The sequence below is a fragment of the Astyanax mexicanus genome, chromosome 15 (assembly GCF_023375975.1).
Source record: "Astyanax mexicanus isolate ESR-SI-001 chromosome 15, AstMex3_surface, whole genome shotgun sequence".
In the NCBI taxonomy this organism is placed as follows: Eukaryota; Metazoa; Chordata; class Actinopteri; order Characiformes; family Acestrorhamphidae; genus Astyanax; species Astyanax mexicanus.
Genome location: NC_064422.1, coordinates 7,126,809 through 7,143,099, shown reverse-complemented (window position 1 = coordinate 7,143,099; position 16,291 = coordinate 7,126,809). Strand labels below are relative to the sequence as shown.

General features: G+C 36.0%; 2 protein-coding genes across 3 annotated transcripts in view; one reads left to right on the top strand and one right to left on the bottom strand.

Annotated features, from left to right (window-relative positions):
* Positions 1–7,480, top strand: part of ace (angiotensin I converting enzyme (peptidyl-dipeptidase A) 1) — a 42,075-nt gene extending 34,595 nt beyond the window's left edge. For both annotated transcript variants that reach the window (XM_022669341.2, XM_022669342.2), the window contains 7 exons: positions 1,116–1,288; positions 2,041–2,264; positions 3,380–3,524; positions 4,123–4,221; positions 4,326–4,448; positions 5,891–6,084; positions 6,948–7,480. In XM_022669341.2, coding sequence (XP_022525062.2) covers positions 1,116–1,288; positions 2,041–2,264; positions 3,380–3,524; positions 4,123–4,221; positions 4,326–4,448; positions 5,891–6,084; positions 6,948–7,153 — 1,164 coding nt within the window. In that variant the 3' untranslated portion in view covers positions 7,154–7,480. The remainder of the gene's footprint in view (positions 1–1,115; positions 1,289–2,040; positions 2,265–3,379; positions 3,525–4,122; positions 4,222–4,325; positions 4,449–5,890; positions 6,085–6,947) is intronic.
* Positions 7,481–10,633: 3,153 nt separating this feature from the next.
* The window catches only part of itga3b (integrin, alpha 3b), an 85,370-nt gene continuing 79,712 nt past the window's right edge, over positions 10,634–16,291 (bottom strand). The window contains exon 26 of the mRNA XM_022669343.2: positions 10,634–13,872. The gene's annotated coding sequence lies outside the window, so the exon portion shown is untranslated. The remainder of the gene's footprint in view (positions 13,873–16,291) is intronic.

Genomic DNA, 16,291 nt, shown 5'->3' with positions numbered 1-16,291 from the left:
AGGCACAGGTATTTAAATAAAACACTGTTTTTACATTTAGCACCTTCAGCTAGATCCTCAAGTGCCACCATCTTTAAATTAAGTCACAAAATTCGACTGATGAGCACAAATGAATAAGATAAGGACAGACCAACGTGAGGTCTGTTCTAAATGGACCCTGCTCTTTTGAAATGCTGGATGATCTTGGCCACTCTGCTGCAGCTCAGTTTCAGGGTGTTGGCAATCTTCTTGTAGCCTTGGCATCTTCATATAGCACAACAATTCGTCTTTTAAGATCCTCAGAGAGTTCTTTACCATGAGGTGCCATGTTGGAACAATGAGTGACCAGTATGAGAGAGTGTGTGAGAGCTGTACTACAAAATTAGAACACACCTGCTCCCTATGCACACCTGAGACCTGGTAACACTAATGAGTCACATGACATTTTGGAGGGAAAATGACAAGCAGTGTTAAATTTGGACATGTAGTCGTGGTGTACTCACTTTAGTTGCCGGTGGTTTAGACATTAATGGCTGTATATTGAGTTATTTTGAGAGAAGAATGAATTTACACTGTTATATATAGCAACTGCACACAGACTACTTTTCATTGTGTCAAAGTGTGATTTTCTCTGTGTCGTCCCATGAAAAGATATACTTAAGTATCTGCAGAAATGTGAGGGGTGTACTCACTTTTGTGATGCACTGTACCTATGCCAATGGCCAAATTTGGACTCGAAATAGGGTGTGTTTAAGTAAATATCTGGCGTATCGCTATTTCAGCAATAAAAAACACGGGTGCTTCACTGATTGAAAACAACCTAGACACACATTGACAGTCAGAGGTTCATTGCTATCTTGGCAACTCACATTTTCTTAAAAGTTTTCATTCTGTTTTCACTGACCAAAAATAGAAGCCAATTTTATGTGTGAACAGGGCATGAGACTTTTTTTTTCAAGGTTCCAAATCACTGTCAGACTATCTGTAATACTGTCTACAACAGGGTTGCTCCATTATGGCAAGCCAGGTTGTTAAAACCAGAAAAGTTAAATTAAAAAATACTCGTATGTGTTAGCAGGGTCTGAGAGTGTTGATCAGTATAAATTAAGGCCTGTTTTTTGTCTGGATCTTTTCAGGGCTGGGATGCTAATCGAATGTTCAGGGAGTCTGAAAACTTCTTCACGTCTGTGGGACTGCTGCCCATGCCTGATGAGTTCTGGCAGAAGTCCATGCTGGAGAAACCCACAGACGGCCGAGAGGTGGTGTGCCATGCCTCTGCCTGGGACTTTTACAACCGCAAAGACTTCAGGTATGCCTCAGTTCCCAAAGCTAAACAAAGTACAAGGAAACAAGGAATACATTTAAACATTAATTACTGGAAGAAATACGATCAGTGGCGCTGCATACTATTACATATCCCTGCTGAAAAAAACACAACTGGTGGACCAGCTTAGCTCTAGACTGTTGGTGTGAGAATCTATCAAAGTAAATACTGTATCAAAATATTTTTTAAGCATTAAACATCTGGCCCGTGATGTTGTTTGAGCTATAATGAAAAAAAAAAAGCTTCTCTTGCCAGATTTTTTGCTCCTCTGTCTCTCTGTTTCACTCTGCGTGACTTTAGTTTTTACGCCAGTTCTCGTCCTTCCGCTTGTTCTCAGGCTCCTTATCTCCTTATAAGTCTTCTGAACTGTCTATCAGATCCAGATGTAAATACTTGAAAATAAAAGCAGCAGAAATAAATGGATAGGTTTCACTGTTTCTTTTCTGACCTCCTGGATGAGCTGTCCATGCCCTTTTGGAATAATTTTGAACTCGGCTTTCCAAAAAGTTAAGTTAAGCAAACATTTTTTTTACACAGGCCTAGATTGTTTTTACCCTTTAATAAATGAAATAAACATTTAAAAATTGCTTTTTATATATACTTATGTTATCTTTGTCTGATATTGAAGTTTGTTTGATAATCTGAAAAATGTAAGTTTGACAAAAAATAAAACAAAAGAAATCTGTAAGGGTGCAAATACTTTTTCACGCCACTGTACATTTTCTCTGTTTTTCCAGAATTAAGCAGTGCACTGTGATAAACATGGATGACCTCATCACCGTGCACCATGAGATGGGTCATGTTCAGTACTTCCTGCAGTACAAGGACCAGCCCATCTCCTTCCGTGACGGGGCCAACCCAGGATTCCATGAGGCTATTGGGGACGTCTTGGCCCTGTCAGTGTCCACTCCAAAACATCTCCACACCATCGGCCTGCTGGACAAACTGGAGGAAAACGCAGGTAAGATTCTAACCTATATGTAGCCTAATACCTCAAACTCTACTCAAAAGAACGGCTGATTCTCTGGTGTGTTAAATAAAGTGTGCAGTTCTTTTATGTTTGTTATTAAAATAGAAATATTAGAGCTGTTACCATAATGTGTTAATTTCTATTAATTCACAAAATTCTTTTTATATCTGATTCCATATCTAAACAGTTTAAGCAGGGCTGTATATGTTATTATTAGAGAGCAACATCTTTTTAGCTATTATTGTAGAAATGTATCATTTGATTAGTGTATAATCTCTTTAAAGTAACCTCTGGTATGTGTGAGCGTCTTCTATAATAGTTTATAAGACAGTATTTACAGCATCTGTTACTGACTGATGTTTATTACAGGAAGCTTTTAAATCTATACCAGTTATTAATTCATTAATTTGCTCCTCAGATAAAATTCATTTGAATCCTGCAGCTAAAAATACTTTGATAATAAATGCAATTAAATCCAATTAATTAAGATTAATTAATCACAAAGCATGTCATTGATTCGATTTTTTAAAATCGCCCAACAGCACTTATAAATGAATATTACTTAAATGTAGGGCTAGTAGGTTAATCTAATTAATTTAATTATTTTTTAAATAATTAATTAAATAATTAGTTAATAAAATAACTGTTTGGAAACAAGGAAACAATTAAAATGGCACTGTTTGTTTACAAATAAAATAAAACTGTATTTGTTCTTCAAGAACTAAAAATATGAATTGTAATTGAGGATCACTGAGGATTAAACTCAAGAGTTAGATACTTAGTATTTATATAAAGATAGCATGGTGTGTTTTTGCTTTTACGAAAAAATACTGATACTTCATCATTTTACTTTGTTCAGATGTTCATCATCTAATTAATCATATTGTGTATCACCATTTTTAAGCGTATAAAGACATGGGTTTTTTAGTCATATCAACCAATATTTAATATTTTTAGCTTTTTAATGTTTTCTTCTAAAATGTTTGAAAAGATTGACTACATTTTACATTGGGATCATGGAAAAAGTGTACAGTTTATTGTTTATGAACAATTTCTTTGTGTCGTTCTCGACATCAGGCTTAATTCTACTGTTCATCTCTCTGCAGAAAGCACCATTAACTTCCTGATGAGCATTGCCTTGGACAAAATTGCATTCCTGCCGTTCGGCTACCTAATGGACCAGTGGAGATGGAAGGTGTTTGATGGCAGGATATCAAGCAGCGAGTATAATAAAGAGTGGTGGAACCTCAGGTAAATCTGCTCACAATCAGGGGGAAAAATCTACAAACACAACTCATACACTCTGCCTGTCTGAGGATATCTAGTCCTGCACTTTTCATTCAAATGTTTTAGCTAAGACTGCAGCTAATGACTTTTTTGCTAATCGAATAATCTGATGCTTATTTTTTCGATTAGTTGATTAGTCAACAATAATTATTATTTTTAGATTATTAAATCGACTACTGTATATTTTGACTACAAGGTGCACTTAAAATCCTTTAATATTCCCAAAAATCAACAGTGAGCCTTATAATCAGAATTAGCATTAGCCGCTAACCAAAGCGCTAACTCTTTTGTCGTTCAGAGGCGAGTATGTTGGACTGTAGTTTGCATATTTGCTGTGTTAAAACATTTTTTGAGACATTTTTAAACATAATAAGACATAATAAAGCATAAGACATTTTTAATTTACTTAATTAATAATGTTATTTTTTTTTACTTAAAAGTTAATGTGAGTGGTTTCGACAAGCTGTATGTATATGAACCTAATGACCTGTTATTAGCTGATCAGTTGCTACAGTGATATAACATTTTTTAACTTACACAAACACTCTACTCATGCTTTCAGGCTGAAGTACCAGGGTCTGTGTCCTCCTGTAACCCGCACAGAGGTAGACTTTGACCCAGGGGCAAAGTTCCACATCCCAGCCAACGTACCCTACGTCAGGTATAGTGCTATTAAGAGTAAAAGTGCTGTAGATGATGATAAAATAACAGAAATAGTGGATGGAACTGATTTATTTTTTATTAACTTGTTTTTATTTTATTCAGGTATTTTGTCAGCTTTGTGGTTCAGTTCCAGTTCCACAAAGCTCTGTGTGACACTGCTGGCCACACTGGTCCTCTGCACAACTGTGATATCTATCAGTCTAAAGAGGCAGGGAAACTGCTGGGGTGAGTATGAGATAGATCAGTCCTATAATTAATTAATCTTTTAATCTGCAAGGTCATGTGTGTGGGTCTGGCTTTTATGATAAGTTGGCTTCGAGTCCACTGGTTTATTATCAATAGAAGATTAATATCTTCAAGAAAATAGTTTAATTCATTTGCTATTTTCCATCAGCAGCAGGAGTCAGAGAGAGCACAATTGGCCGTGCTTTTTCTTTATGGGTGGATAGATGGTGGTGTAGGTCAGCACAGGCACCTGTTGGCTGATGTCTCAGAGCTGGGTCACTGCGCTTTCCTCCGAGCGTGCTGGCATTGCAATTGACAGTAGAGATGAGACCAATCTGGTCCAATGTGCTATCAGCACCAGTTCAGATTTTGACTTAAGTAATGTTGCAGATGTTGAAGGAACAATGCCAATATACTTACAAGATACCGCTCCACAGCTTGCACTGGACTATAAACCCACCAAAGCATTAACGCCATGAGCACATCACTGATCCAGATTCCTGTTAAACATCTTATCATGGACCCACAGCAGCTCCAGACTCAAATAACTAGCTACCGCTCTGACTACTGACTACTCTGAAGTTGTTTGTTTGGAGATATTTTAGTATAGAAACATTGAAGACTCAAATTAGATGTTCGTTTGAGTAAAATGTTTGAGTTTGTTTGGAGATATTTTAGTCTAAAAAAGCAAAAAAAAAAAAAAATCACAATCTTTTGAGTAAATCCAGCATGCTCATGGCTGGAAACACCATAAACCTAACCAAGCAGAGAGATTCTGCAGAGACTTCACATAAGACTAGCAGAAGTCTATTTTGGTCGAAAGACAGCTCTTGTTTTTCATAAACATGTTAAACTTTAGCAAAAACCCCAAGAACTACAAGGATTACAGAGAAGTAGCTCTCCTTTATGATACTTGGTGACCAGTAACTGTCTTTAGTGTATCATGTAGGATCTGTTATTAAAAAAGTTAACTGGGAATGCATTTAAATTCAGTGTACTTGTGTATATTGTGCATATAAGATGTGTTGTGTGGTCTATTTCTGCATCATGATTGTATAATAATACTATATTACTAATAATGTGATTTTTTTCTCATTTATATCAATATTAACACGAAAAGAGTTCTTGTATCGGAATTTGTGTGAAGGGGTAATTCATGTAAATGGGGGGATTACAAACTAATATAAACTGTGATAAAAATTACTGTGATAAAAATTACTGTGTTAAAAATTACAAAAAAATATTTTAACTAAAAAAGCAAACAAGCAATGTAAAAAATAGTTTATTTATATAAGCATGTGGGATTAAGACTGTGAAATGAATTATATCATATTGATCAAGTAGAATTCAATTGTAAAATCAGTTTTATTTCACCTGGATTATTTATAGGTGTACATAACTTTGTCCTGACCCCCCTCTGTCTCTCTCTCTCTCTCTCTCAGTGATGTGATGAAGCTGGGCTTCAGTAAGCCCTGGCCTGAGGCTATGGCTATGATCACTGGCCAGCCCCAAATGTCTGTGCAGCCTCTGATGGAGTATTTCCAGCCCCTCATCACCTGGCTCGAGCAGGAGAACGCAAAGAATGGAGATGTCCTCGGATGGCCTGAGTATAGCTGGATGCCAAACACAGCTGAGAGTAAGTGGAAATGAGTTGTCAACTCACTTGACGTTAAAGATAGCGCTGTGGTTAGAGGCTAATGCTAATGCTGCTGCTCCCAGCCTTAGTGCTGGAGAAACTTCACTGAAAACTCACCCTTATAACGCTGCACTTCTATAGTTTTAAAACAAAAAAACGTTGAACACTCTTTAATCACAGAAAAGTGTATTAAATATATATTTTTTTAAAGTATACTCAACATGGAAAAATACATACTTTTTAAAAATTAAAATATAATATATATATAATAACACATTTTAAACTACAAGTATGAGGGTTTATAAAGAAAGGGCTTATAATATATGTACATAAGAACGTTGGACAATGTAGTGTTGTAATGCACTATAACACAGATTTGGTATATGTTGGTATAACACATTACTACATGCACTTCATGTTTAAAAAGCATATGAAAACTCACTTCACTTAAAGTCAGTAATGACTGTATATAAGGCTTTATAATGTGTTACGCACTTATATAAAAGCTTTATTAGAGAAATCATAGGTGCATATTATAATCTATTACACCAAAATATACCAAATCTGTGTTATAGTGCATTACAACACTACATTGTACAATGTTATTACGAACAGATATTATAAGGCATTATAAGCTCTTTTTTTAAAAACACTTATTCTTGTAGTTTATAATGTGTTATGAATGAAATGATTTAAGTGCTTTTGAGTTATTACACAGGCTTACTACACTCATTATAAGGTATTATGCATGTCATATAGTGCATTATAAATGCATGTATAATACATTATGAGTTCAGGGTTCATAGGAAGCGACCGAGGCCTTTTTTTTTTTTTAATTTTCCTTTCCATTTCTTTTCCTGCAGGTAACTCTACTGTAGTCGTAGTGGAGAAGGACAGCCCCGTGAACTTTCTGGGTTTGAGTGTGGATGAAGCTGCAGCTACAGCTGGTCAGTGGGTTCTGCTGGTGCTGGGGATCGTCCTCCTCCTCGCCACCATCTTCCTGGCCTACAGTTACAGAAAATCCAGACGCCTCCAGAGCAAATCTATCTCTCAGATGGAGCTGAAATAAGTCTTTAAACAGGAGTTTTGGCAGTAGCCCATGTGGATGTTCATTGTTTTTAGGTATTTTGTTCTGGAAGAAAAAAAAATCCAACTGAATGTGTTGTATATTTATTAATGATCTTTGGTCAAATTTGTTTGACTATGCAATGGAGACTGACTGTTGTAATTTATTTGTAAAGAAATACGAACTCAATGTTGGGCAAATAGGGAATGTTTCAGCTGTTTGTTTGTAAAGTCTAAACTGTGTATGTATTTTTAGATTGATTTTATAGGTAAATACTTTACCTTTATAGAATAAAAATAAAAAAAATAAAGATTCACCTTTTTATCCCGACTTGAGTCTGTGTTAAAAACAAAGCGCTCCTTTGTTTTTTAGTATTTTCTTCATTATTTTTATAATGTATATTAATACAGTGGTATGAAAACATTTGGGCACCCCTGATCATTTTTTATGATTTTCCTTCATAAATAATTGGTTGTTCAAATCAGCAATTTCAGTTAAATCATAATATCATATAGCAGATGATCACAGTGATATCGGAGAAGTAAAATGAAGTTTATAGGATTTACAGAAAGTGTGCAAAAATTCTTTAAACTAAATTAGGCAGGTGCATAAATTTGGGCCCCAACAGAAAAATGACATCAATATTTAGTAGATCCTCCTTTTGCAGAAATATCAGCCTCTAAACGCTTCCTATAGCTTCCAATGAGAGTCTGGTTGAAGCTTCTGGTTGAAGGTATTTTGAATCATTCTTCTTTTTATTAAACATCTTCAGTTCAGTCAGGTTTGATGGTTTCTGATCATGCACAGCCCGCTTTAAATCCCTCCACAGATTTTCAATAATATTCAGGTCTGGGGTCTGAGATGATCATTCCAGAACGTTGTACTTGTTCATCTACATGAATTAGTGCTTTAGTAGAATTTGAGCAGTATTTAGTGTTTAGGGTCGTTGTCTTGTTAAAGTATCCAGCCCTGGTGCTTAAAACTTCAACTTTCTCACTGATTCTTGAACATTGTTCTCAAAAATCTGCTGATATTGACTGGAATCCATGAGATCCTCAACTTTAACAAGATTCCCAGTAACTGCACTGATCACACAGCCCCACAGCATGATGGAACCACCACCAAATTGTACTGTGGGGAGCAGTAAAGTGTTTGTGTTGGAATGCTGTGTTCTTTTTCCACCATGTATAAATAACCGTCGTTCAAATTCAAACTCAATTTTAGTTTCATCAGTCCACACACAGCACCTTATTTCAAAATGTAGCTGGCTTGTCTAAATGTGCTTTAGCTTTAGCATACCTCAAGCGACTCTGTTTGTGGCGTGAGCTCAGAACCGGCTTCTTCTACATTACTCTCCCATACAGCCTGTCCTTGTGTGATCTAACCGCAATTCGACCCAACTATCAGGTTTAGTCTGCAAGTCTGTGCTAAACAGCTGTTCAGGTGCAGTTTAACTTGATTTATTAACCAGAATATTACATCAGCTTTAAACAAATGCTGTCTCTGCCGCTGCTCCATACTAAAATGCACTGAAATCTGTTCTAGTCCAGGAACCAAAAACCTCTTACTGTATTTACTTTTTTTGTTCCCACCCCTCACAGATCTGAGCAATCAGTGAACAGACTGGTCTCATGGTTTGTTGTGATGCATGTTTGTGCTCTTGGATTTTTCCATGGACCTGAGAAAAAAAATAGTCATAAAACACTATAAAAATGTATAAATGACTGATGTTTATTTACAAACCCCATTTTAACTTTAACCCAAGACTGTATAAAATAAGACCTCATAAATCACATCAGTTCTTTACTTACAAAAGAGAATTCATAATAAAGCTCACATTATGAATGACCTCATCATTCACCGCTGAAGCAATGGAGTGATTCCTGCAGTGTGCTTAATGAGCCGTTGGGGTTTTATGTTAAAATGTATGACCGTGTGATGAAATATAATCCATAGGAAACATTCTTACTTTCACAAAACTGAACAAGCAAAAAGGCAAGACACACAATGACCAACATTTTGGCTTTGAGACGCAGCATTTCCATTTAAAGCAACAGCACACTTCAGCTGTTCAACAACAATAATCTCATTATGCATTCATATCTACAGACAAATATAACATCAATATAAAACACCTTTCAGGAAAACAAGAAAGTAAATTCTCCAGTGTTTCTCTAACTCTTACTGGTCAAATTAGTCAAGCACTTCTGTGAAGTACTTTACCATTTAAAACCAAAATTTGAAATAAAATGACTAAATTAAAGCTACCTAACATATTATTTTATCTGACAGCATGGATACAGCAAATGTGCAGCATTTTTTATAGGATTTTACAAGCCTGCTAAAAAAATAAAAAAAATAAAAAAAATCCATCCACACAAAGACAAAAACACTTGCATTAACTTGCATGCTCACTCTGTAGGGGGTGATAGTTTCTCATTCAGAGAGAATGAGTATTAATGAGTATTAATTAACACAGTATTAATTATTAATTACTAGTTTACTAGTTAACATGTAAAAACTGGTGTCAGACCGTGTTTCATTTTGTGTTGTCTTTAAACCCCCGCCCACTAGATGGCAGTGTTGTACACTTTTTTTTAAATCAGATTTGTGTGTAATGATAGTGTTTTTTTTAATGATTTGATTTATACAATCGCAATATATCACTTTGCTTACTGCATTGCAATATATCTCAATATATAACATCATATAACCCCTGTATTTTGATATATATATCGTATTGGAAACACAACACAAATAATAATAATAATAATAATAATAATAATAATAATAATAGATAAAATAACAGAGAATTTTAATCCCAAATTACACACTCCTCTCTAAGTAAGTAGTGCACCATTTAAAAGGTTTGGACACTCATTCTGTGTGTTTTATTTCTTTTTATAGCTTTTTATAACTATATATATATATATATATATATATATATATATATATATATATATATATATATATATATATATATATATAATTAGAATTGGTAATTCTGCCTGTTGTACAGTACACTACTTAGGGAGTAGTGTATATTTTGCAATGTTCCAGACATTAGCAGAGATAGGACAAGCGCATGCCTCCTCTGATACTTGTGAAATCAGGCTCCGCCTCTATTCCATCTGTTCGTAATCACTGCAGCATGATTTGGCAACCTATGCAGAAGAAAGCGGCAGATCCCCAGCTCTGATACATCAGCTAACAGATGCCTGGGCCAAACAGAACAACAATGGGAGTGATGAAGGGAAAGAGCGCCATCTACCCAGCCAGAGAGAGCATGACTAACTAATGACTGTGCTCTCTCTGACTCCAGCTGCTGATGCCAAAGCAGCATGACCCAGGATTTCAAATTTACAATCCTCAGTGTCGATATCTATCTCTATATGAGGTACTATATCGCTCCCTACAGGGCTAGCATGCTCATGCAAGCGATTTCATCTCAAAGATATCTTAAAAAAGATGGAGGAAGGGAAATATATATATATTTTTTATTTCCAGATATCCGTAGAAGAAAATGCAAAGACTGTACAAAAGTGCACTCTAAGAATCTTTTGTTTGAGTTGTTTTTGGCATTATTGGTTATTGTGTAATTCTTATCATTGTCATAGTGAAAAACGTGAAAAACAGAGACATCAGAAACATTTTGCCTGGTACTCTTTGTAGCAGGGTTTCATTCTTAAAGTAAAGTAGTGGTAACACTTTACAATAAGGGTACATCCAATAACAGCACTTACGACAGTAAGCACATAAACATTGTTTAATGTCTCAACTAATTATTAATTCACCCTAGTAAGGATATTATTAAACATTACAAAATGTTACTACTTAAGAAAGTTTAATGATGATGACATAATACTGAATTAAACATTAGTCTAACTGTAAGTATTAATAATTTCTTAACTAGTGTCAATTAGTAATTAGTTTATACATTCTGTTGTAAGCACTGTTAATGAATGGGGCATCACACAATACAAGATTATCACGATACATTGCTCATGATGCTGCAATATATTGCGATACTCAATATACTTAATCACAAGACAATTCCCTTCACAATTCCTCATCACAGCATCTACGTTACTGAAGAGGATGAATTACTTCTAAATAATCAAATACCAGCAATTACCAACGGATTTATTGGTGTCTATTCATTTAATTGTAGCGCCACCATGTGGAGTAATGAAGTAGTAATTTTAGTATTTTGGGATTAGTTTCTCAGGGGGGCGTCTGTGAAAAATATTTCACACTTCTACTCAGCGATAAAAGTCTTACATCTGGACTGCAATAAAAAAAAAAAAAACAGGAGGACCAGTGAGTTTTTAGTGAGCTTTCCCGGTCACATGATATCATGTTCAGTAGCTCCTCCATTTCCACTCTCTATTGTGTTTATGTGGATCTCCGCGGAAACACGCGTCCAAAGGATAATTACAGTGCGTAGCAGGACAAAAAAGCTATTTAATTAAACATGAGGTGAATAAACTCAAATATGTGCATCCGGACGGGACTAAAATTACCTTACGAACACGGAGTTCAGCGTACACATGGTCGTTTTGGACGGGAAATAGAAACAGTGCTTTGAGCAATAAAGCTGTCACTAGTGTGTCACCCACAGTGTCAGTAGCTGGAGTGTGAGCACCATCAGTACTGCAGCATCAGGTCTGAAAACCTGTGCTGTAACACCTTAAAAAGAAAGTTTCCCAATCACAAAATCTAGTTAATCACCCAATATATTTAGTGTCTGAAAGAGCTCTGTATCAATAATTACATTAACAACCTATTTTACTAATAAAGTATGGTATATGGTCCTAAACTTACCTTAAAACCTTAATATTTTGAATTTTATTTAGTTTTATTATTATTTATTACAATATTTAAACATTTGTTTTTTTTATATTCCAATTCTAATGCCTGAATATTCACGATTATGTATCTTTAACAGTAATCTATAAATGCAATATTGTGCTTTTATGCATTACGTATTTAATATTCTATTATCAAATTTATTCAGTGCCATAAAATGATAAATAAAATAACATTTAGGTCCCTATCTTACACCCTACTTTCTTACAAAATAGCTTGCGAAATAGCAACGGTACTTATGAATGTATCAACTCAGATGGGTGTGGTTGTATTTTTCAAAAGAGGTGTGTTCAGGTAAATTCAGGACATATTGCTATCTTGGAAATGAATAACACTGGTGCGCCACTCTCTGAATAAAATTTAGAATTAGTACTTTCTTTTTACGCGTTTCAAGCCAAGCAAGTTGCATTTCAGTCTTTGCTATCATAATGACAGGAAAAGTATGCTTTGCAAAATGCATGTACAAATTCTTTTAAGTAATTATGGGTGTGTTTTGGGTGTAACATGAAATAAACCAATCAGAGTGTCACTTGCTGTTTCCTTTAAGAGCCAGGTGTGCTCTGACTTTGGCAGATCGCTATTGCCTGGATGTGTCCAATGCTTCTCAGCAGAGGACACTGACCTGCTTGTTCACCTCATTCATTTTGTTTACTGTTGATGTAAAAGTTGGGTTTGTCCACTGCTGCATGTCCATGTGTGTGTATCTGCGTTGCCAAGATAGCAATGAACGTCTGACTGAACACCTGAAGTCTCTGTTTAGGTTTATTTCAGTCAGTGGTGCACTTGTGTTTTCTGTTGCAAAGATAATACATTTCTGCAATACGCCAGAAGTGTACCTGAACACACCTAATTTCAAGACCATCATGCCCATCAGCATAGATATATCCGTAAGCACTGTTGCTATTTAAACAATGCAAATGACGTGAAAATTACGTAATTATTTAACAGCTGAACATAGTTTGAAATAAGTGTGAGGTGATTTATGCATTTTAAATTATGCTAATTGGAATGCTAATGCTAATCTTTGGAAAATTTGTGCAAAATTAAAGCAGCAAACTGACTCCAAATAGGTCTTGTCTGATTAAGAGGATGAGTGTGTATGGGAACGTTTTGTTGAACTACTCCATTAAAGACACTGCAATAAGGCACACACTAGCCTTAAATTTAACAACTAGCATTATTTCATGATCTTATTTCATTTGATTTATAAAATATTGGAGTGTGGATCCATAGCACATAAAAGCTACACATACAGGCACTAGCAACACGCAACCGTAGACAGACAGAATACATCCAAGCAGGAGGCATTACTGTCTTGCAATACTCTCTCTTTTTTTTTTAACAGTTTAACAGTTTGATGATCGATAAAAAGCTCCATAGTCAAGTCAAGTCAAGTACTCCATGTCTCAGGGAATGGTCAATGTTTCCACCAATAGAAAAGCAGGACAGTTGTGGATATCTGAAACACAGCTGATCTGATATTGCACTAGAAGGCAAAGGCTATGAAGAAACGTGTCCGTCCACATCTCCACATGACTGCGATGCATCATCTGAGTCATCTGAGAGCCAGACAGTGTTCAGTGTCTTTTTCTGTGTTTTTCTTTTTTTTTTTTTAAGGCGATAAAAGAGGAAATCCCCCAGTGAACTTGAGCTGGTGGGTTAGAAAAAGTTTCCAGTAACATTCAGTAGTAAAATTCTTGCATTTCTGTCCAGTTGGTGACCCAGAGTTTTTTGTTGAGCTCATGCTCGGGCCGGAAGGCTCTGCTTAGCTTGTACCGCTCTTCTTTACGTATTTTCACTCCGTGGTACTTAGGCATGATCTTGTAGTAGACAGCCCTCTTAAAAAAGCCGCACTGCAATAGAGAAAGAGAGACAGAGAGAGAGATTCAGAGAAAGAGAGAGAGAGAGAGATGACGGTGGGATCACGAGAATAATAATAGAACAACGGTGGTCAGGTCAGGTCAGGTTAGTCGAGTTTAACGCCACATCAGCTCGTCAGCTATTTCGTGGCAGGATAGGTAACGTCTATTCACAAGGTTCTATGATCTCGTCCTCAGAAGAGGACTCGTAGGTCGGTAACAGTACAGACACATTCACTCACACACTCACACCTAAGGGGCAATTTTCAACCAAGTTCCAATTAGCCTGAACGTGCCGTCTTTGGACTGTGGGGGGAAACCGGAGAACCCAGAGGAAACCCACGCAGACACGGGGAGAACGTGCAAACTCCACACAGAAAGACCCGGGTCGCCCCAGCCGGGAATCGAACCCAGGCCGTCTTGCTGTGAGGCGGAAGTGCTACCCACTGCGCCACCATGCCGCCCACGAACAACGGTGGTCAACAGTCATGTTTCCTTTGAATTGTTAAGCAAGAAGTGTTAAGCAACACAGTTACGACATTTCTGTAGATAAACAACAGGAAATAAGTCAGTGTTTCTGAATGTTTCCATCCACTACAGTTATGGCTGTAATGTTTGAACTGAGCATCAGAGATTCTGAGCAGAACAAGCAGCAGCCCAACTAACGTGGGCTAAATTCTCTGTGCCAGCCTGACTTTGTCCTCCAGACACCTGGGAGTCCAAACACACCAGACAGTTTTAAAAGAAAGCAGTGAAGTTTTGTGCCATTTTCCAGACTGTTTTCTCAGAATGTTGAAAGAAGTCTTTCAATTCTTTAAAATGCTGTGTGCCACTGGTCACCTATGCCAACTGACTATCAGAAAATTGAGTGCCCTAAGGCTGATTTATTCTACACTGTAGAACTCAAATAAATTAAGTCTGTTTTACATAAAATTGGAGATTTCTAAACAATACTCAACTATTTTGAGTTAGTTGAACATTTGTGGGCACATATACTGTACTATTCAAACTGAGATCTTTGAGTTTAATCAATTTATAATAACTCGGTTTAGTCTGCTGCCATTAGCAGCTTCTTTTCCATTGGCTTCTGTCACAATCTATTTGCATACTGGGTGTGTCCAACAGTTTCTGACAGACACTCACCATCAGTGTGTAGTGATTCCCCCGGGGCTACCTTAGGTAAACTTAATATGTAGATCACATATTATGATTAAATGCTTGGTCTCTGTGTTGTAGGCTGTAAAACGAGCATCATTTACTGAGCTGCAGTAACTCTGTGTTCTCACTGTGCTCTCAGTACTTTTAATTCTTTACTGTTTTCTTTCATCTACTTTTCTATGAGCATTAAAAAAAAATAGTTGAGTGAAACCAGAAAGAAGACTAAATACAAGTTCAATTAGAGCCTGAATAAACCGAACTCTATCCTACTATAACAGTTAAACATGAAAAATAAGACTTTAAGACTTTTTCAGTCTCTGAGAACAACTATTTTTTTCTTTACTAAAGATATATTATTAACTTTATCTGAGAGAAAGAGGCTTCTTAAGGTACCAAAACTATTAACATATTTGAGGCTAGACAAAACAACTGTTATCTTTATATTTTTAAGTTTTTCTTTAAGAAGATGAGAATGTTCACATTCTCTGGAGAAAGGTCGTCTACAGTGTGCTGCGCCATTTGCATAGCTTAGAGGGATCGTCTATCCTCTTTATAACTTCGAGGCTCGAGACCATGACATAATTTCGATCGATTTCAATTAAATATCGAAATCGTGACACCCCTATTCTGCACTGTTGCACACCTTGTAGGTCATTAAATCAAACCATAAAACTAGCAGAGGTTCTTAAACATGTGCTCACTTCCTTGAATAGAAAAAAAAACAAGCTAACCTATAGTTCTCTTTATGTTGTAATGCAATCCTTAATATAAATCTGACAATTAAAAAAAAATATGTGTAATCTAATTTAATAATCTAATAATCTAATAATGTGTAATCATTTTTCAATGTAAATGTAATGATTACATTTCCTGAATCTCTGTATCACAACTCATGGTGCATTGGTGTGCTTTTACATTAGTTACATCAGTTCACTGTTAAGACGTGGTTCATAATATTCACTTGACCAATTACAGATGCTGCCGTCTGCATCGCCACAATGCGTAGCTATGTGGCTACATATACGCTATGATGTAGATTTGAAGCTGAAACATAAGTCGGCCTTTATTGCTCGATTTATCATTATTTATTGGAGATTTTTTTTATTTTTCATCACTCATTTGCATTTTGGCTTTAGAAATGCTTTAACGTCTACACATCATTCTAGCATGAAAATATTTATAAATTTGGGTGTGTTTATAAATTACGTGATTTTTTTTTCAGCTCAGCTTTCTTCACAACATTTGAAGCAAAAAC